The 25926-nt window shown below is 37.4% G+C and overlaps 1 protein-coding gene across 1 annotated transcript in view; it reads right to left on the reverse strand.

The window, feature by feature from the left end:
- The window catches only part of LOC120181834 (ABC transporter C family member 12-like), a 32138-nt gene that overhangs the window by 583 nt on the left and 5629 nt on the right, over nucleotides 1-25926 (reverse strand). The window contains exons 10-28 of the mRNA XM_039186882.1: nucleotides 25154-25210; nucleotides 24760-24825; nucleotides 24226-24300; nucleotides 23948-24055; nucleotides 15851-15985; nucleotides 15545-15651; nucleotides 15357-15450; nucleotides 14681-14848; nucleotides 14248-14388; nucleotides 13363-13563; nucleotides 13138-13236; nucleotides 6217-6369; nucleotides 5144-5535; nucleotides 4425-4605; nucleotides 3957-4280; nucleotides 2861-3617; nucleotides 1958-2079; nucleotides 872-1117; nucleotides 214-637 (exon numbers count right to left, since the gene is read on the reverse strand). Of these exons, the coding sequence (XP_039042813.1) occupies nucleotides 214-637; nucleotides 872-1117; nucleotides 1958-2079; nucleotides 2861-3617; nucleotides 3957-4280; nucleotides 4425-4605; nucleotides 5144-5535; nucleotides 6217-6369; nucleotides 13138-13236; nucleotides 13363-13563; nucleotides 14248-14388; nucleotides 14681-14848; nucleotides 15357-15450; nucleotides 15545-15651; nucleotides 15851-15985; nucleotides 23948-24055; nucleotides 24226-24300; nucleotides 24760-24825; nucleotides 25154-25210 (3850 nt within the window). The remainder of the gene's footprint in view (nucleotides 1-213; nucleotides 638-871; nucleotides 1118-1957; nucleotides 2080-2860; nucleotides 3618-3956; nucleotides 4281-4424; nucleotides 4606-5143; nucleotides 5536-6216; nucleotides 6370-13137; nucleotides 13237-13362; nucleotides 13564-14247; nucleotides 14389-14680; nucleotides 14849-15356; nucleotides 15451-15544; nucleotides 15652-15850; nucleotides 15986-23947; nucleotides 24056-24225; nucleotides 24301-24759; nucleotides 24826-25153; nucleotides 25211-25926) is intronic.

Below are 25926 nucleotides of genomic sequence, written 5' to 3' on the forward strand. Positions count from 1 at the left end.
TGCTACAAGTGTTGTTGGCTTCGTTATGTTATGTATGTAAAGTTCAGTCTAATGCCTCGGGTCATCCAATGACCAAATAAACTAATCATCACTGGAAACAACCTTATCAAAGAAGGCTCGCATCACCATGATACGGAAGCTTATGTTGATCTCAATGATATGTATATAATTTTTGGGGTAGTTTACGAGTATGAGAGAACACTATATTTGTACCTTCAATTATTCTGTAAAGTGCAGACCACCATCTATCTCTGGGAACTTGATGCTGCTGAAGCATATCATCTATAACTTCATCATGCTTTCCCTCCAAAACACCCTGCAGAGTTATAACTGCATCTTCGGTTTTCTTGAGGATATTGTATGTATCTCCAATATCAAACCTTTGAAGATCATTCAGTGATGAAGTGAGGCTAACAGTTATGGCGAATTGTGCAGCAGCAGCCCAGCAGGATGACGCCTTCCATTTCATCCGACCATCTAACCGTATGGCATGTTCTCCACTCAACCTGTTCTCCTCACCTCCAAAAACTAAGCTACGTAAGTATTCAGCATTTGCAGGCCCTGTGCTTTGAACCATTTTAGAGAATTCACTTTCTTCATTAGCTAGCAGTTCCTCTGGAGTATTGTGCTCTAGAACCTGAAAGAATCAGAAGTTACTAGCCATCACTAATGTGTATCCTCTTTCCCCAATCAGAAGATGACTTATTCATCACATAGAAAAAGTAAACCTACATTACGCTAGAATTTGCTAAGCAATTCCTGGAAAAGAGTCGATCTCACTTAAGGATAAATGTCTACTAAACGGGGTAGAAATTGCAGAAAGAAAAAGAACCAGAATTATACAAAAATAATAATGAACAAGAAGGCACACCTGACCAGCATCAAGCACAAGAATCTGGTCACAGTCTATGATGGTATTTAATCTGTGAGCAATAATCAGCATCGTGCAAGTTTTGAATTCTTCGCGAATGGTTTTCTGGATAAAAGCATCAGTCTTAACATCGACAGCTGCAGTTGCTTCATCAAGAACAAGAATCTTTGACCTTCGCAGCAAAGCTCGAGCAAGACACAATAATTGTCTCTGCCCAACACTGAAATTCTCCCCACTCTCCAAAACCTTGACAAGGATGAAGCCGAATTATTTCATCAACATTTCACTTTCTCTTGTTTCAAACAACATGCAAAATATAAGTTTTTCTAATATAAATGGTTATACACGTTAAACATAATTTTACTTTAGAAACCATGACAGACTTAACAGCCATGGAGTTAACTGTTTGCAAAAACACTTTATTTTACTTTAATTCCCATCTTTAGTACCATCAATCTTATGCATGCAATTAGTGTATCTGTCGATGAACCTAGTTGATGTTTTATGTAACAACTTCAATTAATTCAGATTAATCTCACCAAAGACTTCTGCAAATATTTTACTTTCAACAAGAAATGTAGATTTTCAGAATACATTCTCAACAATCAGCAGATTGTTGGCATCTTTATTAACTGATCATCAACCCAGTGCCTTTGCAAGCCAATGCCAACAAGCTGAGCTCAAGAATATAGTTTTCCTACAATTACAAATTAATTGGAAAAAAATTTCTCCCGTGAGCATAGCCACATACTAGTTAACAATAGAAAAACTATGAAAATATGTTGTAAATTACAAGACGTCTATGATCATTTTAACATTTATGCCTGTTCTTTGACAATTTTTCTCCTCTTTTTAATTTATTTTACTTGTTTGTGAGATACCTCAACAAACCTACACCACAATAATTGTTTTGGCAGATGTAATCAACAAAACTAGCTTTCTAGATCAATATTAGCTTAGGAATAGCTCAAAAGATTTACTCACATCAGATTATTAATTTGGCAGTCCTAATCACCACTAGTTTTCTAGATTAACAGTAGCCGCTGTTTCCATTTTCTATTTTGATATCATGTTTTATTTTAATACCTCAGCATCCAGGCCAAAGGCGTTCCTCCTGATTACATCCTTCAGATGAGCCCTTTCCAAAGCCTCCCAAAGGTCAGCATCATTGTGTTCATTGAATGGATCAAGGTTTAGTCGGACAGTTCCTGAATAAATTAAAGATGACCATAACAAAATAGAAATTTCAATCTTAGGAGATATCATATTAGAAAATATTGAGGAAGTAAACAAATATTTTAAATTCTAAGTCTTGAATGTTTCTCCCTACCTTAGGAGAGCTTATCAAGGTATATAGAAGGTCATAGATGATCAGAAAAGAGAGATTAAAAAGGTTACAAGGAAAAGGAACAAAAAGACATCTAATTCATAGTTTGATTGCTATATGTGGGAATACGACTTGCAAGCTGCAAAAGACGGAACCCTTGCCTGCAAAACTAAGGCGTTTACCATTTCTTTTTTCCAAATTATGAATTAAAGACTTTTATCTAGGAATAAGATTCGTACAGTTCAATATTTTCAATTTAACTCTTAAGAGTTTAAGGCACGCTAGAAATAGATGCATTAATCAAACCTAAGGTTAATACTGGTATTGTGATCATATTCTATAGTAGCTTATAGTGATTGTATCCTCATCCGCAAAGACGGAAAATTGAATTAACTACAGCTTCAAGGTCTAAGAACATTAACAAGTATACGACTGGTAGTTTGGTCTTTCTATAGCTCTATGTCATAGTAACACACTGCAAGTTATTGAACAATATGGAAACAGTTTCAAATGATTCCAACACACAAAAGTGGCAATGAATTGATCACATTTTGATGAAGAATATTTCAGAAAACTTGATAAAAGGAATTGTAGGGTTGAACAAGCATTTAAAGATTAAGCCCAGCACTTCACCAAGTATAATCAAAAGTTAAACTGTGTACCTGAGAAAAGAACTGGTGATTGTGGAATAATACTAAGAGCCTTTCTCAAATCCGTTAGTCCAAGTCTGGAAACATCACAACCATCAATCAAGATTCTTCCTTTTTCCAGTTCTACAATCCGAAATAGTGCATTCAGCATGCTGGATTTCCCTGCACCAGTTCTTCCAACTATCCCTATCTTTTCACTTGGAGCAGTAGTAAAGGACAATCGACGCAAGACTGGTGGAAGTTCAGGCCTATAGCGTAAGACAACATCCTCAAATTTAATTGACCCTGATGAAGGCCAACCAGGTGGAGGACGGTAGCTGTCAATTACTTCTGGAGCCTCTGAAGGTAAATTGATATATGTCCCCACACGTTCCACAGCATTTAAGCTATTCTCAGCCCGACTTGCTTGTCTTAGAACACCACTTAATAAACTAGTAATATTTAAAGTATAGCTGAGAAGTAGGCCCATTGTGGATGCATATGCTGCCTGGTTTTCAGCTCTTCCATTCTGCAGAACTGCAAAGGTTGCTGTTAACCAAATCATAAGGCCTCCTAATGTTTCTAATCTTATTGTGAGCCAACGATTTGAACTTGTATTTGCAAGAGTGAATCTGATATTATTATCCATGGATTTCCCATTAATATTGGCAACCCGATCATAAGCTTTGTATGCACGAATGGATGAAAGACCATTTAATGCTTCTCCAAACTGTGCATAAATAGGTGACCTGGTAATCGAATCCATGCGTTTCACTTCACGAGATGTGCTCTGCATTGCAAATAACTATTGAGACTTGTCCAAAGGACATGACACATTAAATGAAAGGTAATAATCACCAAAGAATATTCTTTGGTGCATGCAATTGAGGTAGAGTATTTGCTTATTCTAGACTCAATTTGGAAAATAAATTATTCACCAAATGAATGCACTCTATGATGGTGGAAGGAAGTTTCGATATCATCAAAAAGAAAAATGCAACAGTTTCTTTTTTATTAAATTCCATGGGGTGTACGAGCCCCATCCAGTAAGTATCATTCTCAAAGCTTACAAAACATGAAAAAACCTAAGTCTTAAAACAGATGAGAAACTGACAATTGTTGTACATACCTGATAATATAGATAGGCGGCATAAAACAAGATGAGAAGTGGCATTATGGCCCACAATGAAAATATGCTCACAATGCCTATCAGTGCAAATGTCGAGAGAAGCTGCCACAACTGATTCATGAACATATTCATAAAATTAGCAACATTACGATCTACATCACCTAGATCTTTTGAAAACCTGTTGATTACACGACCAGTTGGATTGGTCTGGAAAAACAGCATAGGAGCTCCTAGGATGGAATTTAGCATCATGTCATGTAATCTTTTAGCTGCACGAAGACTTGATGTGATCAACCAAAAAGAGTTTGTAAGCGTCACAGTTACCTGAATTATTAAAATGGTAAAAAATATGTTATAATAATTACCAAAACAGAAGATAAAAGAGGGTTTCATTATAATATGTCATTTTATGCAGCGTAAATGAATACCAATGTAAAGCATCTATTAGCTGCAGATGAAGACACACACCTGGCTAAAGCCTAAGAGAGCATATATGACAATGTAGTACTCAGGATTATAACTCCTTGAAGTACTCTGGTCTGTCCAAAAGCGTAACCAAGTGCTGCTCGATATTCTAAGAACTTCTGTCAAAAAATAGAATGTAAAGAGTATCATAACCACCCATAAGCCACCTAGAGCATCCTTATACCTGCAAAAAGAAAATCAGTTTAATGCCCATCTAAAGTTGAATTGATATAAATTGCAAACTCTTTGGGTTTTACATATGATTTAATAAGTTGTTTGTACATTTTACAAATGAATTCAAATGTTGAAGAGTTAAAGCTCAAGAAGAATTTAAAGAGCATTTCCATCATGTCCAATGGGCAAATCTTTAGGTGAATGATCAGTGAAAGTAAGTGTCATTTGTATGACGCAAGACGCTCTATTGTTGTACTATTTTTCGAGTGACTATTTTCCCAACAGTTTAACTGGATATAAAGGAGCTTCAACCTTTATATACAATTTCTGCTAGTACTAAACCTTTTAAATCTTCAGAAAATCTTGTTCAGTTTTGGATAGCTATAAAGAGACAGGTATCATTAACCAAATGAAGCTGACCAAGGAAGCTTTTCAACAACGGTGTTCATGTCATATAAAAATGAAACAAGAACTAAAATCAAAGTTATTGAAAATCTAGAGAATCATAAATTTAGTTGTTGTGACATAAAAGATCAATCTCATATTACCTCATCAACACATTCCAGCTGACAACACCTGTTTCCCTTTCTTCTTGCTTTACAAGTACAGCGTTCCTTCCTTTCCTTCTTTTTGAAGGATTTTCCCTTTTTAGTAGCTCATTTATCTCAACCATCTCATTTGAATTTGGTTTCAAGTCTTCGAGGTCAGAGTTTTTCCCATCGTCATTCTCTACTCCTTGTTTCTCCATTTTTCCAGCATTTTCCATCAGTTTCTGAAATAGCCTTCCATTTTTTGAGATCTCCTCGAAGGTACCCTCTTCCTTAATTACACCATCAGAGACAAGGAGAATGTGATCTACATGCGGAAGAAAATGTAGCTGGTTTGTGACAAGTATTCTGGTTTTCCCTTGCAACTCTTCCTTGATACATCTGTTGAAAACCTGCAAATGACTTTAGACTAGATCTGTATAGCATAATCTCAAGCACCCACTTGAAATAGAAAAAAAAAAGTTCAATGATCACCCCTTAAAGCTGAAAATACATCCAGATAGAAATTGAAAAAAGCTTTTCTCCTAAGAAGAAATAGCTTGTTTTTCCAAAGAAAAATTTGCCTAGGAAAAGGGAAAAAGAAATCTGTATAGGACACTGGTCATGATGCAGATGAAAGTTCTGAAGAGAAGTCAGGATTAGATTCCAAGAACAATTCTGACCTAGAAGCTATTTTAAGCCATGTTTTTATTAGAGCCTCCTCCTTGGAGGACAAGAAGTACTAGTTCAGTAATTTCTTATCAGGGTGTTAGGACTCTATATATTCAGTGATCATTACACTACGAAAATTAATTACCATCATATAACTTTTCAGCACTTTTCTTCTAATTTCATCACCTCAACTTTAAACCTATACCACACCTCATACAAAACTTCAACTGCTCTGACAATTTTCCATCTTTTTGACCTCAACTAAAACTTAAACATAACCTTAAAACTAATTCCTCAACTCCTATATAAATTCACGTCAATTTGATGGAATCTATTTCCTGTTCTACACTACTGTAAAATGTGCAATGACTAGTGTAGAACGTGGCAGAAATAGCAAATGTTGGTCAGAATAAACAGACTACCTGCTTTGCAACATGCGCATCGAGGGCGCTTAAAGGGTCATCAAATATATACACATCTGAATTGGAGTAGACAGCTCTAGCCATGGAAACTCTCTGCTTCTGCCCACCACTTATGTTCACCCCTCTTTCGCCAATCTCAGTAAGATCATGATCCTGAAGATCAATGTGAGATGCTTAATTAGTTACAGAGACAATGAACTCTATTAATTGTAGTGGATTAGGGAGTCATGGGAGAGAGTAAGAGGGAGAGAGCGATAGAGAAGTCAAAAAGTCAATTTTCCTCCGGTGAGGTATGGACAACGTTCGTGGATAATCTGAGCCAGAAAGTGTCAAGGAGTGCGTTAAGGGAGCTCTTTCAGTATCATGGGTCGGTTATCAGAATCTTCATCCCGAGAGTTTTGGAAAAACCAAAATACAAAGCCTCTACTTTTGCCTTTGTTCAGTTTGCTAACGAGAAGAGTCTGATGCATGCTATCGCGAAAGTTAACGGATCGTTGATTGATGGGAGGAAAGTATTAGTGGAGGTGGTGAAGTACCAGAAACCTCGAAGAGGTACAGCCACATCTTCTATAATTCAATCAGAAAAGAAACAGTTAGATGAAAATGAAAAGGAGAAAAACAGGGTCGAAAATGAGACCCCGAGAAGTATAAGAGATGATAGGTCTTACAAAGAAGCTTTGGTTTAGAACAAAAGGTTGAGGGCAGATCATGATTCGTGGGAGAACAGAGGGGACTTCAAAAGTTGGAACAAGAATGATGAATTTATGGGAGATGTATATTCCTACGAAAGAGACGGATTGGATGAAGTGCTCATTGACGAGGGTCATTAAGGCATCCGTTAAGTTGGAACTGGTTCAGAAGGCTTTGCACAGTGATGGTATTGATGTGAAGTTGGTAAGCTGGGGTTATGCATGGAACTCATGTAATATCACTTTTCAGTCAATTGAAGCATTATCGGAGACATGGAATAGCAAGAAAGAGGAACTGTCTTTCTGGATTGATTGGGTGGACCTCTTCTTAATGAAAACGGAATTCCAGTGGCGTACTGTTTGGTTGAACTGTATGGAGTTCCTTTATTATGTTGGCAGGAGTCTTTCTTACATAGGCTAGCTAAAAGGTGGGGATCATTGGTATGTATATTGGAGTCAACAAGGAACAGAGTAGACATTTTGGTAGCAATGTTGATGGTTAGAGTGGCAAGCCCTTTCGATGTTCCTAAGACGATCACGATAGGGTCATATGGAAGATCTTTTAAAGTCAGTATTAGACTGGGTTCGGTTTTTTAAAAGCCAAGTTATCTTCGGGAGAAAGAATCGGATGTGATTTCAGAAGATTAATGGATCGAGAAATCGTCGGAGAAGGACCAAAATGGTGGGAGGCTAGCAGTGCTGGATGAGGGAGACGGACAGACAAATTATGAGTCCCGAAACAGGGTAGCCTCGTGGCTTGCAGATGGAAGGACAGATGGCGCGTCAGAAGAGAGGTTGACAGCAATCATTATTGTTGGGTAGTGAGAATGAGATCATTATTAAAGGGGGCAGATTGTCTCGAGTAGAGAATAGTTTTAATAGGGGATTATGCGGGTCTGGGGTTAAGGGGAAATTTGAATTTATCCTTTAATGAGCAGGCCTAATCAGATAAAATGAGCGAGCCCAAATTACCTATTTTCAAAATCTATCCTTCAGAGCCAACAATTAATATAACTCAAGGTGAGTTTAGAAATGAGGTTGGAAAACAAGCCCAAATCCCATTGGAGGTCGAGGGGGATGGGTTTGGTGGAATTGAGGAGATAGAGATATTACCCAAAAGAGGTGGAGAAGATGGTTTAAAAGTAAGTAGTGGGTTGACCGGGAAGAGAGGTGGGTTAGAAGGAGAGAATTAGATTTTGCAAACTAGGGATAGTAGTCAGAGAAGGTCTCCACCCCTTTTTGATTGTAATGCTTCGGTAAGAAGTGAAGTGGATGGAAAGGTCAAGAAGAGGTTGTTCGAAAGAGTATACCATATATCAGGGGAAAAAAGATAAATGTAGATCGGAGGCGAGTGACAACTCGATGCAAATTCAAGAAGTTGATGAGGAATTAAATGTCACCCGGGAGGTAAGAAAATTGATGGGTATAACATTTCGGGGTGGGAAAAAAGAGTTTGCAAGGAAATTTGAAGATTTGGGAAAAACAAGGTTGTGGAATATGGGAATTGAGTTCCCATCTTTGTAGGAGGTGTATGAACCATTTTAATGTCAATTTTTTCATGTGTATCTTGGAATATCAGGGGCCTGTGGAGAAAAGAAAAGATAAGAGTAGTGAAAAGTATGATTTTAAGGAGGAAACCAGTTGTTGTGTTTATGCTGGAGACAAAATTGGGATCTGTGAATCAGGTGTTACTAAAGAAGTTGGGTGGCAGAAAATTAAAAGGCTAGCGGCAGGAGGTTTAGTTAGTTTATGGGATGAAAATTGGTTCGAGATGGAGCAGCTATTTATTTTCAAAAGGTACATTTAAGTGAAGGGCAAACTTAAGGATAATGAAGAGGAATGTTGTTTTGTTAATGTGTACAGTCCTGCAGTTGAATCAGAAAAGGAGAGATTTTTTGAGGAACTTCTAATTTTCTTAGAACAGATGGAAAGTTCTTTATGTGTGGGGGGGACTTTAACTCATATTTGTCCTCGGGGGAGAAGCAAGGTAAATAACAGAATATACATTCAATGAGACTTATTAGGAGATTTTGTTTTTCAGGCAAAACTAACAGATCTTCCCTTATCTGGAGGGAATTTTACGTGGTTCAACAATAGGGATTCCCCAGCTTTTGTCAGACTCGACTGGTTCTTAGTGAATTCCAGATTCTTAAGCATTTATCCAGATGTTGTTTAGATTCTTCTCCCAAAATCGTTATCAGATCATAATGCGATACTACTAGAAATGAGTGTGGTTAATTGGGGTTCGAAAACGTTCAGGCTTTTTAACTATCTGATGGAAGAACAAGGTTTTCAGAAAATGATGGAATCTGCATTGGAAGAGATGAAAAAAGATAAGAGGATAAGAGGAATTTCAAACATGTTGAATGAATCGAAGAGAGTAATTAGAAGTTGGACGAATAATAGACATCTCTTGATAACGGGAAGGATTTTAGAGCTAGAGAAGTCTATTTTTGACATGGAGGCAGTTATACAATAGGGGTTAAATTCAGTATCATGAGATGCTATTGTGAAGGTAAAGAAGGAATTGTGGGATCTGTACAAAAAATATGAATTAATTTGGTTTCAAAAGTCGCGTCAAAAGTGGATTTCAGATGGGGATCGAAATTCTATACATTTTCACCAATGCGCATCAAATAGGGGGAGGGTAAACGCCCTGAAGGTCCTTGAAATCAATGGCGAATGGATCTCTGACCCAGATCAGATTAAATCTAGTATTTTCAATTTTTTCAAGGAGGCCTATAATAGGAAGCCAACTGTAGGAGTAGATAAAGTAAACCTCGAGTTTTCCAGATTATCGGAAGCGCAAAGATCTATGGTGGAAAGGAATTTTGCTGAGAAGGAAATTTGGGAAGCAATTGCATCCTCGAATAGCAACGATGTTTCTATTATGAAGGACTCTCTTATTTCGGATCCTACTCTTGGGGATTATTGTTCCCTTTCAAGGTCCTCGATAATCAAAACTGTGTCTTGGTCCCCCCCTCCAAAGGGTTTTATAAAACTTAATGTGGATGCAGCAGTGAGTGGTGATTGTAGGAAAAGTGGTGTGGGTGGTATTCTTAGATTGGAGGATGGCTCGGTGAAGGGTTCTTTCCTAAAGGCGGCTGGTCCAGGTCCTTCGCTGTTGGTGGAGATTTTGGCAATTAAGAAGGGTTTATCTTTCTTTGAATCTTTTCTTCCGAGGGTTCAGGATCGTCTTATTATTGAATCTGATAGCAAACTAGCAGTGGAGTGGGTCAAGAACTATGATCGATGTCCTGTTGTTTATAGAGTTTTAGTGAGAGATATTGGTTTTTTGTTAAGAGATCTAAATGGTATTATTAGATGGGTTCCTAGATCAGCTAATGTTGAGGCTGACAGCTTAGCTAAGGCCGGTATCGGTTAGTTCTCAGTGTGTATGGATTCTTTCAGCATTTGGGTTTATTATTGTAAGGGAGAGTTCTGTTGTTAAACATTATGTAACTCTTGTTTATTAATGGTTATTAAGGCACTCTTTTCCTCCTTCCGCTGACTAAGGAACATTTTTTTGTTCCATTAATCATGAAGGGGGTTTTTAACGAGGCCTATCTTCTTATCAAAAAAAAAAGAGATTCTGGCCAGTTCTGAAGGATGAGATGATTTTTATTCAGGGAAAAGGTGGGAGAAAGAAGTGAATCATTTTTTTATATCATTGATCCTCAAGAAATTGAATTCGAAGAGTTTGGAAGATTATCGGCCTATTAGTCTGCTTGGTGGTGTTTACAAAATTTTGTCGAAGGTTCTTTCAAGAAGATTGAGGACTTGTATTGATTTTCTTATAAGTCCTGCTCAATTTGAATTTGCACCAGGGAGGTAGATTCTTGACTGCTCCTTTATAGCAAATGAGGGGATTGATTTTTGGAGGAAAAAAATACTGAAAGGTGTTGCTTTTAAAGTGGATTTCAGAAGAGCCTACGATTCAACAGACTGGTCGATCTTGTTAAAGGTTATGGAATATAAGGGGTTTGGGCAGCGATGACGTTCTTGGATTTTAAAATGTTTATCTTCAGCTTCAATTTTCGTCTTGGTTAACGGCTCTCCGACTGAAAAATTCAAGATGTCTAGGAGGTTATGCCCAGGGTGTCCATTATCACCGTTGTTTAATTTAGTGGGTGAGACGTTAAGTTTGATGTTGTCTAAGGCGATTAAGATGGATTTTTTCAGTGGGTTCCAGATCGGCAGTCCGAATAAGGCGTTTTCGCTGTCTCATTTACAGTTTGCCGATGATCTGTTAATTTTTTGTGGTGCTTCGTAAGGGCAACTGAAGAATGTGAAAAGAGTATTGACTACTTTTGAATTGTGTTCGAGGCTACAACTAAATTTGTCTAAGAGCAGAATTTTCGATATTAATGTTGATGAATCATGCATCAGAGCGTGGGCAGATTCGATTGGATGTTTGATGGAACCTTTCCAACGGAGTATCTTGGTCTTCCTCTTGGTTCGACGAAGAATTCGGTTACTTTGTGGAAACCAATAATCCAGAGATGTTACCAGAAATTGACGGGTTGAAAAGCAAATACTCTTTCTCTTGCAGGGAGAGTTGTTGGTGAAGTCGGTTTTAAGCGCTTTGCCAATTTATTTTATGTCGTTGTTTAGAATGTCGAATAAGGTTATGAGGAAACTGAATTCTATTATGGCAAACTTCTTATAGGGGGTTCATTTCAAAAAAATTGTATCCATTGGGTGAATTGGCAGACTGTGTGTAGACCTAAAGTTCAAGGGGGTTGGGGCCATTTATTTAAACTTTATGAATAGGGCTCTCCTGGGGAAGTGGGCATGAAAGTTTGCTACGGAAAAAGAGTTTTGGTGAAAGAATTTGGTCTGCTGCAAGTATAATTTGGATAATAGATCAATTTTGATGGATAATGTGGTACCCTAAATTATCTTGGATTTGGAGGGGAGATGTTAATAACTGTTGGGCGAATGATGCTTTTGGTCACTGTTTTCAGAATCATTGTCAATTACGAGTCGGAAAGGGGAATGATTTATTGTTTTGGTTTGAAAGGTGGATTTGCAATATCCCTCTTAAAGTGAAATTTCTGAGGCTGTTTTCTCTTTCAGTTAATAAAGAAAGAAAAAATCTCCGAGTTTGGTTTTTTTAATACAGGGGGCTGGTGCTGGGATATTCAGTTGCAAAGAAATTTATTGGACTGGGAATTAAAGCAGTGGATGAAACTTTTGTCATTATTAACGTTAGTATTTGAAATGATGCGAATGATCAATATGTGTGGATTGGGAATGGGGAGGGCGTTTATTCGATAAAACATACGTTAAATTATTTGTCATGAGGGTCTATTGTGGATTCGATTTGGTCGAAGCTGGTTTGGATATATTATGCTACCCCAAGAGTGGAGGCGTTTATGTGGCAGGTTTTGCATCAAAAATTGACTATTATATCTAAACTTATCAAGCGTGGTGTTAGTGGGATAGAGAACATTTTATGCCATCTTTGTGGTTTGTGCCAAGAGACGATTTCACTTGTTTTTTTCTTGTTCTATTACGTGGGGCTTATGGGTGAGTTTCTTAAGGTTTTGGAACCTATCCACGGTCCTTCCAGAGTATCCTAATGTCTTCTTATCTTCTTGGGGAAGCCTAGTTCCAAAGTTGATTATTTGGAATTTTAATCTGGGAGCTGTCTTGTGGTTAGTATGGAAATGTCGAAACCAAGTGGTTTTTGAGAATAGAAGTCTTGATCTTAAACTTATTTCTAGATATAGAGTGGTTGCGTGGTTTTCGGTGAAATTTCCTAATTTTCCAGTTCTCTTAGATTGCCTTGTTAGTGACCCGAAGTTGGTTGATTCAAGTAATCTGTCCATGAAGATAAATCTCTCAATGGTCTCATGGTGTCCCCCACCCCCGGGTTTCTTCAAAATTAATGTGGATGAGGCAATGACAAGTGATTAGAATAGCAGCGGAATTGGTGGTATCCTTAGAAATGAAGAGAGCAAGATTATGTGTTCATTTTCGGCATCTACTGGTCCAAGTCCGCCTATCTTAGTTGAGTTGAAGGCCATTCCAGCTGATTTAGCTTTGTTTGTGGAATAATATTTGAGGCACTCTATTCCTCCTTCCAATGTTCGTTGAGGTACTTTTGTATAGCGGCGGGTATGAAGGGGTTTTCAACGAGGCCGAGTTTCTTATTAAAAAAATAGTTACAAAGACATTTCACAATAAGCAATAGAAATTATAAATAGATGTATTAAATTCACTTAACAGGAAGTATATCCAGATCATGCCTTAGGGCTGTTACATCAATTGTCTTCCAGTATCGTTCAGGTTGAAAGCTACAACCAAACAATACATTGTCACGAACCTGTGAAATGAAGTTTGAAGGTCAGAAACATGTCTGGTAGTAGGAAGTAAACTTTCATTTTCAAAAAATACTTAGAAATTTGAAATGGAAGCAAACATCAATGAACATAAGCAATCTGCAACTTACGGTAGCATTAAAAATCCATGAAACTTGGGGCACATAAGCGACAGTCCCTCTTATAACAACACTTGAATTTGCATCTGCAGGTAGCTCCCCAAGCATTGCTGATATAAGTGATGTTTTTCCTTCTCCAGTTCCACCAACAATCGCAACGAAGCTACCAACTGGCACCTCTAAATTGATATTTGATAAGGTAGGTTTATCTGCCTGAAAATGAAAATCTAAAAAGTGTCTTCATCTTCTATAGTACATTGCAATATCAATGTTGTTTGTGATGATAAATATGCGAGAATTTCCACACTATAAAGCTGGGAAAGCACAACATACGGGTAGTGGTCAACTTAATCCCAAGCACCAAATGAAGGGTTGCGCATTTATAAATATGATGTATTTATGGGACCTCTATTGGTAGCTTGTAATGAAGAAGTACAAGTCAGAAGTTCCAGATCTGATGGCACTAAACAGAATAAACATGGTTATAAGCCATTGTTAAGGGTTATTTTCTTCTAAAGATCTCATACAATGAGAACCCTCCAAAATAGCACTTGGATTTATTTTTCATGACTTTTTAATTTAGTATAAATTAACTCATAGGGGCACAAAATAATGTTTTTGTAAAGGATACTTGAAGTGTTAGAATTGCTAAAGTAGCATGTCTCGTGTAAAATTCAAAGCTATAATGTTTCAGCTAGATGCCTTGTGGCAGACTCAATATCTAAAACTTTATCAGTCTTTCCACTCTCGCAGAGTATGATGCAAACTGAATGTGTTGAGAGATCATTACTAAACCCTTCACAAATAATATATATATATTAACCAAAAAGGTTCTATTTTAGCAAAGCAGATGACAAGATTTGAGAAATATAAAAACAAGAAACACTTTGGAATGACCTTTGAATCCCATGAAAATTTTCCATCCTTAATTGAGATGGCTGGAAGCCCTGGGTGAAGAGGTGGATTTGGTGCTAGAACTCTCTCTTCAGCTAAGAAAAGCTCCTGAAGACGTTGCAATGATACATTTGCATTTACCACCTGAAAACCAAGCTTTAGACTGTCAAATAGACAATTGAAGCTATTTGGTTCTTTTAGCAAACCTACTGAACTTAATCATGAGAAAACCTGGAAAATTGTCAAGACTACCTTACATTACAAATAATGTTCAAAAATTTTTTTTTACATAGATTCTTGAATTCTTCAAGGTTATTTTCCTTTCATTACAATAAATTCTTAAAGTTTATCAAATATCTCTTAAGTTATTGAGTGACTAAACAGCTTTCTAGTCTAGCCAATAGAGCAAAAGTGACTTTAGAGGTAATTTGTAAACCTGACTTAATAAATTAGGAAGTGTGTTCAGAGGAAATCGTAGCAACGCAAACAGAGAAAGGGATGTGAATGCCCTCGCTGGTGTTAGATCCCCACCAAGCAATGTGAATGCCCCAAATGAAACTACAGTCACAACAACTGGTATGCTGTTCAGCATGAAACTGTTAAACTGCAAGAGATACAAGTTGTTAAAGGGGAAAAAATAAACTCAAATCATATTGTAAAACACGCCAATAATTTATGTATCTTAATCACTAGCACTGTGAACTGCCAGTGGAACATGCATGAATCAACCAGATAGATAATGAGTGTTTGACCATGTTCATTATGAAAGTAAAATGTATAGCAAAAAAGATGCTCCAATAGTGAGAGATCATGGGTGTGTCACAACTTGTCCTGAATCAAATCAAGGTACCAAAAATGTAAGCCATCTTTCTCATACACTGGATTAGAAAAGTGGGCCTGACATTATGAATGGTGACAACCATAATCACATTTTCCCTTAAATAAATTCTGAAAGCATACTAATGTTAAGAATACTGGTTGGTGTTACATTTTCCAGTGCAAACGCGAGTACACCAATTAATTTTTCATGGCCACTAGAAACTTCATATTCTATTTTTTTCATATAGTAGACACACATGCAAAGAAAGGGAGTATAATTTCAAATATCATACAGCAGATAGTAGCTGAGCTCTCCGAAGCCATGACAGCTCATCATTTCGTATACTGTGAACTCTTGCCTGAAAGCTCTTCTCCCATGCATAAAATCTGAAATTTACCAAGCATGGAGCCAATAAGCAATGTCAAATGGTAAGAAAATATATTCAAATCCAAGGGAAGTGCTTTCTGAATTAAACCATACTTCACAGTGTCCATAGCAGCTAAAATTTCATTCATAAGGCTGACTCTTCTGTCAGTCCACTGTAGCCCTTCCTTAGTCATTTTTCTCATTTTGCTAATCACAATGGTCTGTCCCCACATAAACAAAGATAATGTTAAGGCATGATCAGTCACCAGAAAGATGGTTTAAAGAACTTCACCTTGCAGGTATTGAAAAATAGAAGACAATAGATATCATCAGACTATCGACATGAAAAATAATTTCCCAACTTAAAAGTATAAGAGTAGTTTAGATAAAAGAAGAAAGGAAGGCAATAAAGATTTTTACCTGCAGTGGGACCATGAGAACTAGAATTAGTGATCCAAGAAGTGAAGCAACACCAAGTTGCTGATAAAGAAGAACCATGGAAATAATGATACGGAATGGAGCTGACCACAATACGTGAAGTTGTTGGCATATTTGCTAAAAAGTAAAGTAGTATCAATAATTGCTCAAAAACTCTCTAAACTACATGGAAAGAATAAACAAAATGAAGAAAAGATGAAAACAGAATACAAGATTAATCACAAGTTACAAATGTTATGTGTTTTTTGTTCTAGAATCGCAATAGTATAGATGTCCCCCCCCCCGGCCACCCCACGTTATATTCTTGTTAAGTCAACAAGTTATGAACAAGTTGTGAAAGGAGAACATCCCAGATACCCAGCTATTAACTATGAGTAGTGTTTTAGTCAAACTCTATTTCCTAACTTATCTCTAACACTATCTCCTAATTTATAGAAAAGATGACTCCTATCTTATCTAGTTCTCTAATTCATGTATATAAAACTCCTATGGATCCTCTTGTAAAATATGAATTTGTTTTTTTTTAATAAGAAAGGGAGGCCTCGTTAAAAACCCCCTTCATAACCGTCAAAAACACTAAGGTATCTCAACAGACATTGGAATAAGGAAAAGAGTGCCTCAAAATTTTATTACCAACCAAGAAAACAATACAAGATAACCATTACAACAACACCTAACATCATAATAGACCTCATAGAAAAACAAAAAAAAAAACACAAGTTCATCCAATTCCTATCTTAGCTAATTCATCCACTTCACAGTTCACAACACTACTAACATGTTTTACAATAACATTCCTATCTACTACCAAAGACCTAATTTCCTTCACTAGCGAACTAAATAACATAGGACAAGAATTCGGAAACTTGATCAAGTCTACCGCTTTACTGCAATCGCTCACCAAAATAAGTCGTCCCCTTGAGCTCCAAATCGAATTCATGAAGAATAATATAACGGCTTTGATAGCCAACAGTTCGGCCAAAATTGGAGGGCCTTAACCAACACTCTCAGAAAATGTCCCCAACACCGAACCATCTTCATCCCTTAGTAAGCCACCTATTCTCCCTTTATTCCAAAACTTATCCACAGCTCCATCCACATTTATCTTGAAGAAACCCTTAGGAGGGGGACACCAAGACATCGAGAAAGCACCGGTTTTAATGCAACACACCCATGAATCAACTAGAGTCGGATTACCCACAAGATAATCGAAAAGAATAGGGACAGCAGGAAATTTCGCCAAGAACCAAGAAACCAGTTTGTACCTTGTTAGGAAGAACAGAATTGCGTTGTCTAGCTTCTACCTTCAAATATTATCTCATTCCTATACTTCCAAACCGACCATAAAATCGCTCTTGGAATAAACTCCCAAATTTTTGAACGAGGCACCAGTTTCTTCCAAACTGAAAATAGAGCAACCGGACTTTCTGGAACAGCAAAAGGGACATCCCACATCATCAAAACAATAGACCATAATTTCCATACTACCTAGCACACCACAAACAAGTGAAACCGTTTCCGGAGCCGAACCGCACAGGGGGCACAGGTTGTCCACAATCCCATTAACTCCACGTTTCAGCAGCTCAACTTTAACTCCTACCTTCATCTGCAACACCTTCCAGACAAAAACTTCCACCCGAGGAGGGGCCACCCCAAGCCATAAAAGATTTGACCAATGTAACTCCACATTCTCTTTCTCATTTAGTAATTTTAAACAAGATCTAACTGAATAAACGCCCTCACCATTTCCTGTCCACACAGAGGTGTCTTCCAACGAAGCATTAACATATGACTTGCAAAGAATAGAATTTAATTCAAGCCAAAGCTCCAACTCCCAATCCGTAAGGTTTCTTCTCACCTGGATGTCCCAAAACCAACCTGCCTGACTTTGTTTTCTGAAATCAGAAATTCTTCACCATTTGTTAACCGAAAGAGCATACAACCTTGGATATCGGTCTGTTAAAGGCACGCTCTCCACCCACACATCATGTCAAAAGAGTATAGCATCACCTTTCCTAACTTTTAAACGCAAATGCTTTCTAATACAATCCCCAAAATCATCATTAGCAAAGCAATTTTTGACCACCCCTGTCCAAATCCAATAAGCTTTAGGAAAACCCCTTCTCTTGATTGAAAGGTCCCTCAGATCCACATTGTTCTTGCAGTAAATCACCCTTTTCCACCACGACCTAAATTCGGTTACAAATCTCCACAACCATTTACCCAGGAACGCTCTATTCAATAAATTAAGATCAATAATCCCTAAACCGCCTAACTCCTTAGGCTTACAAACAGAAGACCAATTAACCCAAAGGATCTTTCTCTTATCATTCGAATCACCCAACAAAAAATTCTCCATAATCGAATTCAACCTAGAAAGGACACAATATGGCAACCTGAAAACAGACAAAAAATAAATAGGCAGTGAACATAAAATCGATTTAATTAATACCACCCTCCCTGCAATAGAAAGGGAAGTTGCTTTCCAACTCGACAGCTTCTTATAAAACCTCTGAATAATCGATTCCCATAAAGCCACCGAACTACTCCTCGCTCCAAGAAGAAGCCCTAAATAGTCTGACGGAAAAGAACCCATTGAACAATCAATCGAATCAGCCCACTCTTTCAAAATAGTATATTCCGCATTAATACCATAAATTCTTCTTTTAGACAAGTTTAACTACAATCCAGACATCAACTCAAACGATAAGAGAACCCTAAACACATTCTTTAATTCCCCACCCTCTGCATTACAGAAAATGATAAGATCGTCAGTAAACTATAGATGTGATAGCGTAAAGGAATTATTTGATTTGCCAATCTCGAAACCCCTAAAAAGCCCAACATTTACCGCCTTAGTCAACATTAAACACAACGCCTCTCCAATCAAATTGAATAATAGTGGGGAAAATGAACAACCTTGACGAAGACCTCGAGTAATCGAAAACTCCTCCGCAGGAGACCCATTCACTAAAACAGAGATAGATGCCGAAGATATACAAGATTCTATCCAAGAACACCACCTTTGCCGAAACCCATATACTCCATCATTTTCAACAAGAACTTCCAATTTACCGAATCATAAGCTCTTTTGAAATCAACCTTAAAAACAATACCTTTCCGACCTTTCTTCTCCAGTAGTCGATTCCTTCGTTTGCAATCAGCGAACAATCTAATATTCGCCTTCCTAGAATAAAAGCAAACTGAGAAGAACCAATTAGCAAGTCAATGCACTCCCTTAACCTTCTCGATAGCACTTTGGATAAAATCATGTAAAGCCCTCTGAACAAACTTATAGGCCTGTAATCTTCCACACTAGTTGAAATTGCATTCTTGGGGATGAGGGTGATAAAGGAATGGTTAACCCCCTTTTCCCATTGTTTCCCCCTGAGAAAATCTTTAAAAAAACTTACAGTGCCATCTTTAAGCTGTGGCCAAAACTTCTTAAAAAACCCATATTCAATCCATCTGTACCAGGGGCTTTATTGATGTCGGTAGAGGCAATAGCTTCCCAAATTTATTACTCTGAAAATTGCTTCTCCAAACAAGAGCTTGGCGCCTCGGTTAATTTAGAGAAATTCAAGTCCATATCCTCCACCTCAATCGTATTATCCAGATTATACGCCTTTTCAAAAAAAATCCACCACACAATCTTTTATTCTCCCAGCGTCCGAAATCCACTCATCACCAACCTTTAAAGATTTTATAAAATTCAATCTCCCTCTATTCGCCGCACACTGATGAAAAAATCTAGAATTTTTGTCACCCTCCAAAAACCACTTGACTCTGCACTTTTGAAACTAAATCTTCTCTTCTCTCCTATATAACTTCCAAAGCTCTTTCATAGCATTAGCAACATCTTCGATTGTAACTGTGGAGGACCCCTTTTGTAAAGCCAATTCCATATTGTGAATGGAACGTACCAGATCAAAAATTAAGCCAAAAAACTCAAGATGCCTACTTCTCGACCACCTTTTTATAGCTTCTTTAAACCCCTTCAACACACTGAAAATTCCTTTTTCCTACCTCCTTTTTGAAGATTCTTCAGTTCTTGTTCCATCATTTCTTTAAAATCGGCTTCATCCATCAGATAGTTGAATAGTCTAAAAGGCTTAGGTCCCCAATTCACTCGACTGTTCTCTAGAAAAATGGTGTTATGATGTGAAATGGATCTCGGTAATAAAGATTGGCCGGCTTTCGGAAAGGCTGATAGAAACCGAGGATCGACCAGAAACCTATCCAACCTTACAAAAGTCGATAGTTCCCTATTATTGCTCCAAGTAAAACTACCTCCAGCCATTAGAAGATCGTTTAGATTTGCTTGATGAATAAACTCACTGATTACTCTCACAGAAAACCACCCAATTTCTCTTCTTTTGATAGATATGCATTAAAATCACCCCCAAACAAATCGGACAGTCTAGTTGCACAACAAAAGAGAGATCACTAAAAAACGCCTCCTTTTCTGCGTCTACTGACGATCCATACACATTTATAAAACAAAACTGACCCGAATTTCCCTGCAGTTTGCAAATAATAGCCATATACCTACTGTGCTAAGATTTAGAGTGCATATTAAAAATCTCCTCGTTCCATAATGTGATTAATCCTCCCGCTGCCCCTTCTGCAGGAGCCCAAGCGCAACCCCACAACATATTACCACCAAGCCTTCTAACAAGATTTGGATTCACCGAATCCAATTTCGATTCTTGAAAAAAATAAAAAAGGATGGCTTCTTCTCCAGTATCAAATTTCTCACCGCTCTTGATTTCTCTTTCCTTCCAAGATCCCTTATGTTCCACGATATAATAACTAACTTCGACATTAAAACTTAAAAAAATACATTCACACCCGGGGCATTAATTCTCTTCCCCAGTACCCCTCGCAATAACTTTTTTAACCTAGGTTTTTTTCCCTCCCCGAAAGGTGATACCCAATAAATTACTAACATTCCAAATAGCATTCGCCTCGTCCTTCTCCTTCGACCTTCTTGTGGAAGTGCAAAAAGAAGACTGATCTTCATCTTCTTCAATAATTTTCCCCACCGAATCCTCCCTCTCTGCTGCCACTCTATTTTTCTTCCTATTTGACCTATTGTACACCCTTTCGAGGAAGGCAAATTCTAGCCAATCTACAGTTCTGTTCTTTCCATGTATGTGAAGTGACTTCAATGATGAAGACCCTCCTCTAATGATATCCCTAGAACGGTGTCTCTGCAATTCACCTTCTGGTTCCAAATTCTTACCAGGAATAACACTATTCTGCTTAGAACCATTCCCTTCACTACTTTTAGAATTGTTAACTCCTAATTCCACGGCTTCATTTTTACCCTTATCTTCAACCCTTTGAGTACAATCCCTCCTATTGTTCTCTATTCCAGATTCACAAAGGCCTAAGTTTAAAACTCTTCCAGTAGGACGAATCCTATAAATGGGAGTGATGGGTTGTTCCGAATAAACCGATTGGGACTGCTCACTTATGTCGTCCCTCAAACCTAAACCTGCATATTCACCATAACTTTCTCTCCCTGTACCGAGGATCTCTGTCTCCCCTTCATTAATACGATCCTTATCATCCTCGAGCAGTAATGGATGTTGTCCCATAATAGCCTCTTCGATGCCAACAATTCTCCCCTCTTCAAGACACGTGTCCACCCTGTTTGGACGCTCCTGAACTGACTGTTCATTCTCCTCTTCACACATTACTGTTCTAGCACCATCCAGGTCTTCCGTCAACGAGTCCTCAGATCATCCATCTTCTGAAGCACCTTCTGATGTCTTCTATAGGACCTCAATCGGCTTCTTAAAGACAGAACCCACTTTTATTCACACCCAAATGATCTCCCCCATATGCACCTAAAGATATCATTCTCGGTACATCAAAAGGACTCACCACTCTCACCAACAGTCTCGCCGCCGGCATATCCTCCCTCTTCTTGGTCAACTCCTTAATACATACAAACGAACCCCATCTTTCGGCAAGCCTCTTCAAGAACTCCTACCTCATTCAACAATGGAGCCAGCCAATCAAACTAGAAAAACAGTTTCTCTTTCTTTTGATTCCATGCCTCCGACATCGCTTCTACCGACTTGAAGGTAATAATGCACGAGTTTTATGCATAACCCCAACTGGCAACCTTCGCTTCTATCCCATCACTTGATAATGACTGCTGCACCAGCTCCATCTTAAAGGCCGATTTAATAATCCCAGTTAACGAACACTCCATCCAACTCGACTCGTTTGGAGGGATGCGCATCTCCCAAAAATTCCTCAACCCTGTTGAAGCTTGCCAATTACACCCTCTGTTTTCCAGGGTTCTAGTTCCGTCCATCACCCTCTCATTCGAAACCAAAACCCCTTTGTAAGATCTATCATCCCTTAAACTTCTTGTAGACTCACCCCCCTCTCTGGATATTTTCTCTTTGCTTAAAAAAATCACCTCTAGCTTCGTTTGACAGATTCACGAATGTAATGTTACAAGACAACTACAAACAGTGTCAATTCGATCACACTCTGTTTGTAAAAACTGCTTCTGATAAGAATAAGTCAATCTTGAATGTCTACGTTGATGATATCATCATCATGGGTGATGACTTAGTAGAAATCGAAAAGTTGAAGACATTACTAGCAAAAGAGCTTGAAACCAAAGATTTGGGAACTCTGAGATATTTCCTAGGCATGGATGTAGCGAGATCACGAGAATGAATTTTCATAAATCAAAGAAAGTACATTCTAGGTTTAATTTCTGAAACTAGAATGACTAATTGCAAGCCCTCAAAAACTACTATGGAAGTTAACCTGAAATTGAGTAAAGATGGAAACCCGGTAAACAAGGAACAGTGTCAAAGGCTAGTTGATAAACTCATTTATCTATCTCTAACTAGACCTGACATTGCTTCTTCCGTTAGCATTGTTAGTCAACACATGAATGATTCTTGAAAAGAACATTTAGAGGCAGCTAATTGAATCTTAAGATATCTAAAGATAACACCAAGACATGGGTTGATTTTCAAAAAATATGAAGACAGAACAGCTAAAATCTTCTCAGATTCAAGCTAGGCTGGAGAAATAACAGACAGAAGGTCAACCACGAGATATTGTTCATTTGTGTGGGGAAACCTAGTGATATGTAGAAGCAAGAAACAATCAGTCTAGGAGCAGTGCAGAAGCAGAATATAGGGCGATAGCATTTGGAATGTGTGAAGGAATTTGGCTACAAAGACTTTTAACTGAACTAGAGATGTGCAACAACAACTACTTTGAACTTCATAGTGATAGCAAATCTGCGATAAAGCATTACAAAGAATCCAGTGCACCATGATAGAACAAAACATGTACAAGATCGACAAACACTTTATTGCAGAAAAAGTAAATGGTTAAACTGTGAAACTAAACCACGTCTCCTCACAAAACCAGCTAGCAGATATATTGACCAAGGCACTTCTAAGGATTACCTTCGACGAAATTACATCCAAGCTGGGTCTTTACAATATTTACTCTCCAGCTTAAGGGGGAGTGTGAGTAGTAATTTATTCAAACTTTGTTTTCTAACTTATCTCTAACACTATCTCCTAATTTATAGAAAAGATGACTCTTATCTTATCTAGTTCTCTAATTCATGTATATAAAACTCCTATGGATCCTCTTGTAAAATATGAATTTGTTTTTCGAATAAAGATTACTGCCTTCATCATAAAACTCTAGTTAACATTAACATGCATATTGTTTTAAACAAAATGAAATTTTCTTTTTTTGTAGCTAAAATGGACAATATGTTCACTTAATGTTCCAAAATCTCAAATTTCAGTTGACAACTATATCAATTATATCAATGTTAAAATTTCACAATGAATATTGGTTCAAGCTTGCATTCATCTTGATGAATGTCGAAGGATCGTCATATTTCATAAAAGTACCAACATTAGGCAAAGTTTGAAATGTAACAGGAAATATATACTAGAAATTTGCTTAGATATATTGTCTTTTGTCTTTGTGGTGGACTACTATTTTGAAAGCATAATATACATTTTAGCATCAACTAACATTTGCACTTTCACTGCAATCAGACAAGGACCATACCTGAAGTGTATTAGCATCTGTAGTAATCATATTTGTTATCTTTCCAGAAGGAAAATTCTTGCGAGCCTCGTGTGTTAACCTCAAAGATTTGTGAAATATAGCTGCCACCTATGACAGAAATCGTAAAATGCAATTAACCTACCAAATTGAAATGAATAACTCAGCTCCAACTAAAGCAACTGTGCTCTAATTGTAAAGCGAAGGAGCTTAGTTCAACACACCAAAAGTAGAAACATGTTATTGTTTGCGTCTAGTTTAGGAGGAAGGAACTAATTTACCAAAGTAGATCGTAGACGAAAACCAACACGCCAAACATTCTGCATATACTGAGCCTCAAGAAGTACAACACATAGCTGAAATGAGTAGAAATAAGTTAGAATATTAGAACAGCAGCAGCAGCTTTCCAAGGTATCATTTCTTTAAACTTTTATGAATAGCTAATGTAACAGCCTTCATCTTTTGTTGAAGAGCAACAAACATATAGACAAAGAGAATGATAGAACACTGCTATTCATATTAAATAAGAAAATCCCATGGATCCCAATCTCAAAAAAAAGGAAGAGTGAGCAAGTGGTTATTGCTCTATTGTATGGGGCAATCTCGTTACTCAGAGAAGCAAAAAGATAAAGGTTAGGAAAAAGATATCTAGTTAAACTTTACTTTTTTAATTCTCAACCTGTAAAAGCAGGCTGTATTTTATTTTTTGCAGTAATGAATTCGAACAAAACTTATGTTCTCTCCTCATTCCACTGAGAGAAACACACTTTCTTTCTTCTTAGAATATTTACAGAAACACACAATAGGGATCATACCACTGAGGGAAACATCAAGAAGGCATAGATATAACCAACCCATGCTGGGTCACCTCGTTGCATAGACTGCAGATCATAAAAAGAGAATTATAAATTTAACACAAAGCATAGAATTCACAAAGTAGGATCATGAAAAAAAATGAAGAATTAAATAAATGTCTCTACAAAAGGAAAATTCTTCGGCTAGTGATCATTATGTAATTTGTTAAACTTTACATTTCTATAATTTATTAAGACACATACATCATCATTATAAATATAGGCTATTGAATCTAAAGAAAAAACTATCAAAATGAAGTCAACCGTAATATTTCTCTTCTATAGCAGAATAATCAAAGAGATTCAAGAGGGCAATTGTTTTGTTAGGACTGGGAAATAGGGGAAAAACACAAACCTGTAAGAGATGGTTTAACAACATAGGCCCCGCAAACTGACAAAGGTCATTTCCAATCTGTGATGTTAAAATAAGAATCTAAAAGTCAGCATTCAAAAGTTTGTTTCAAATGCTTTACACATGTAATTCATATTTCCATGAAATGTTAAATCATTGGCAGGGAGATTAGTCTTGGTAAAGTCGGTTCTTTGCTCACTTACAACTTATTATTTGTCACTTTTTAAGATTCCCTCCTCGGTCAATTCTAAACTTAATTCCATTATGTCTAAGTTCTTATGGGGAGAGGGAATGGAAAAAAACAAGATTCATTGGGTTAATTGGTCCACTGTGTGTAAACCTAAGAATGAGGGAGGTTTGGGAGTGTTGGATCTAATCAATATGAACATAACTCTTCTTGGAAAATGGTCTTGGAGGTTTGCTAATGATAGGAATGTTGTTTAGAGGAAGATGATATGCTCTAAATACAATCTTGACTCCTCCTTATTATTGTTGAATAGCAAGATTCCAGCTCAAGCTTCTTGGATCTGGAAATCAATGGTCAATAATCATATTAAAGAAGACTCATTTGGCTCCAAGTTTTGTAGTATGTGCAGAATTCAAGTTGGTAATGGTGAGTTAATTCGGTTTTGGCAAGACTGTTGGGCGATGGACTATCCGCTTAAGGTTACTTTCCCTATACTGTTTTCCATTTCTTCTAACAAGAGTAGCAAATTAATTGAGTTCGATGAGTTTAGTTCAATGGGTTGGATTGGGAATATTCGGTTGAGGAGGAA

This window comes from Hibiscus syriacus, unplaced genomic scaffold, assembly GCF_006381635.1.
Source record: "Hibiscus syriacus cultivar Baekdansim isolate YM2019G1 unplaced genomic scaffold, ASM638163v2 tig00003721_pilon, whole genome shotgun sequence".
Taxonomy (NCBI): domain Eukaryota; kingdom Viridiplantae; phylum Streptophyta; class Magnoliopsida; order Malvales; family Malvaceae; genus Hibiscus; species Hibiscus syriacus.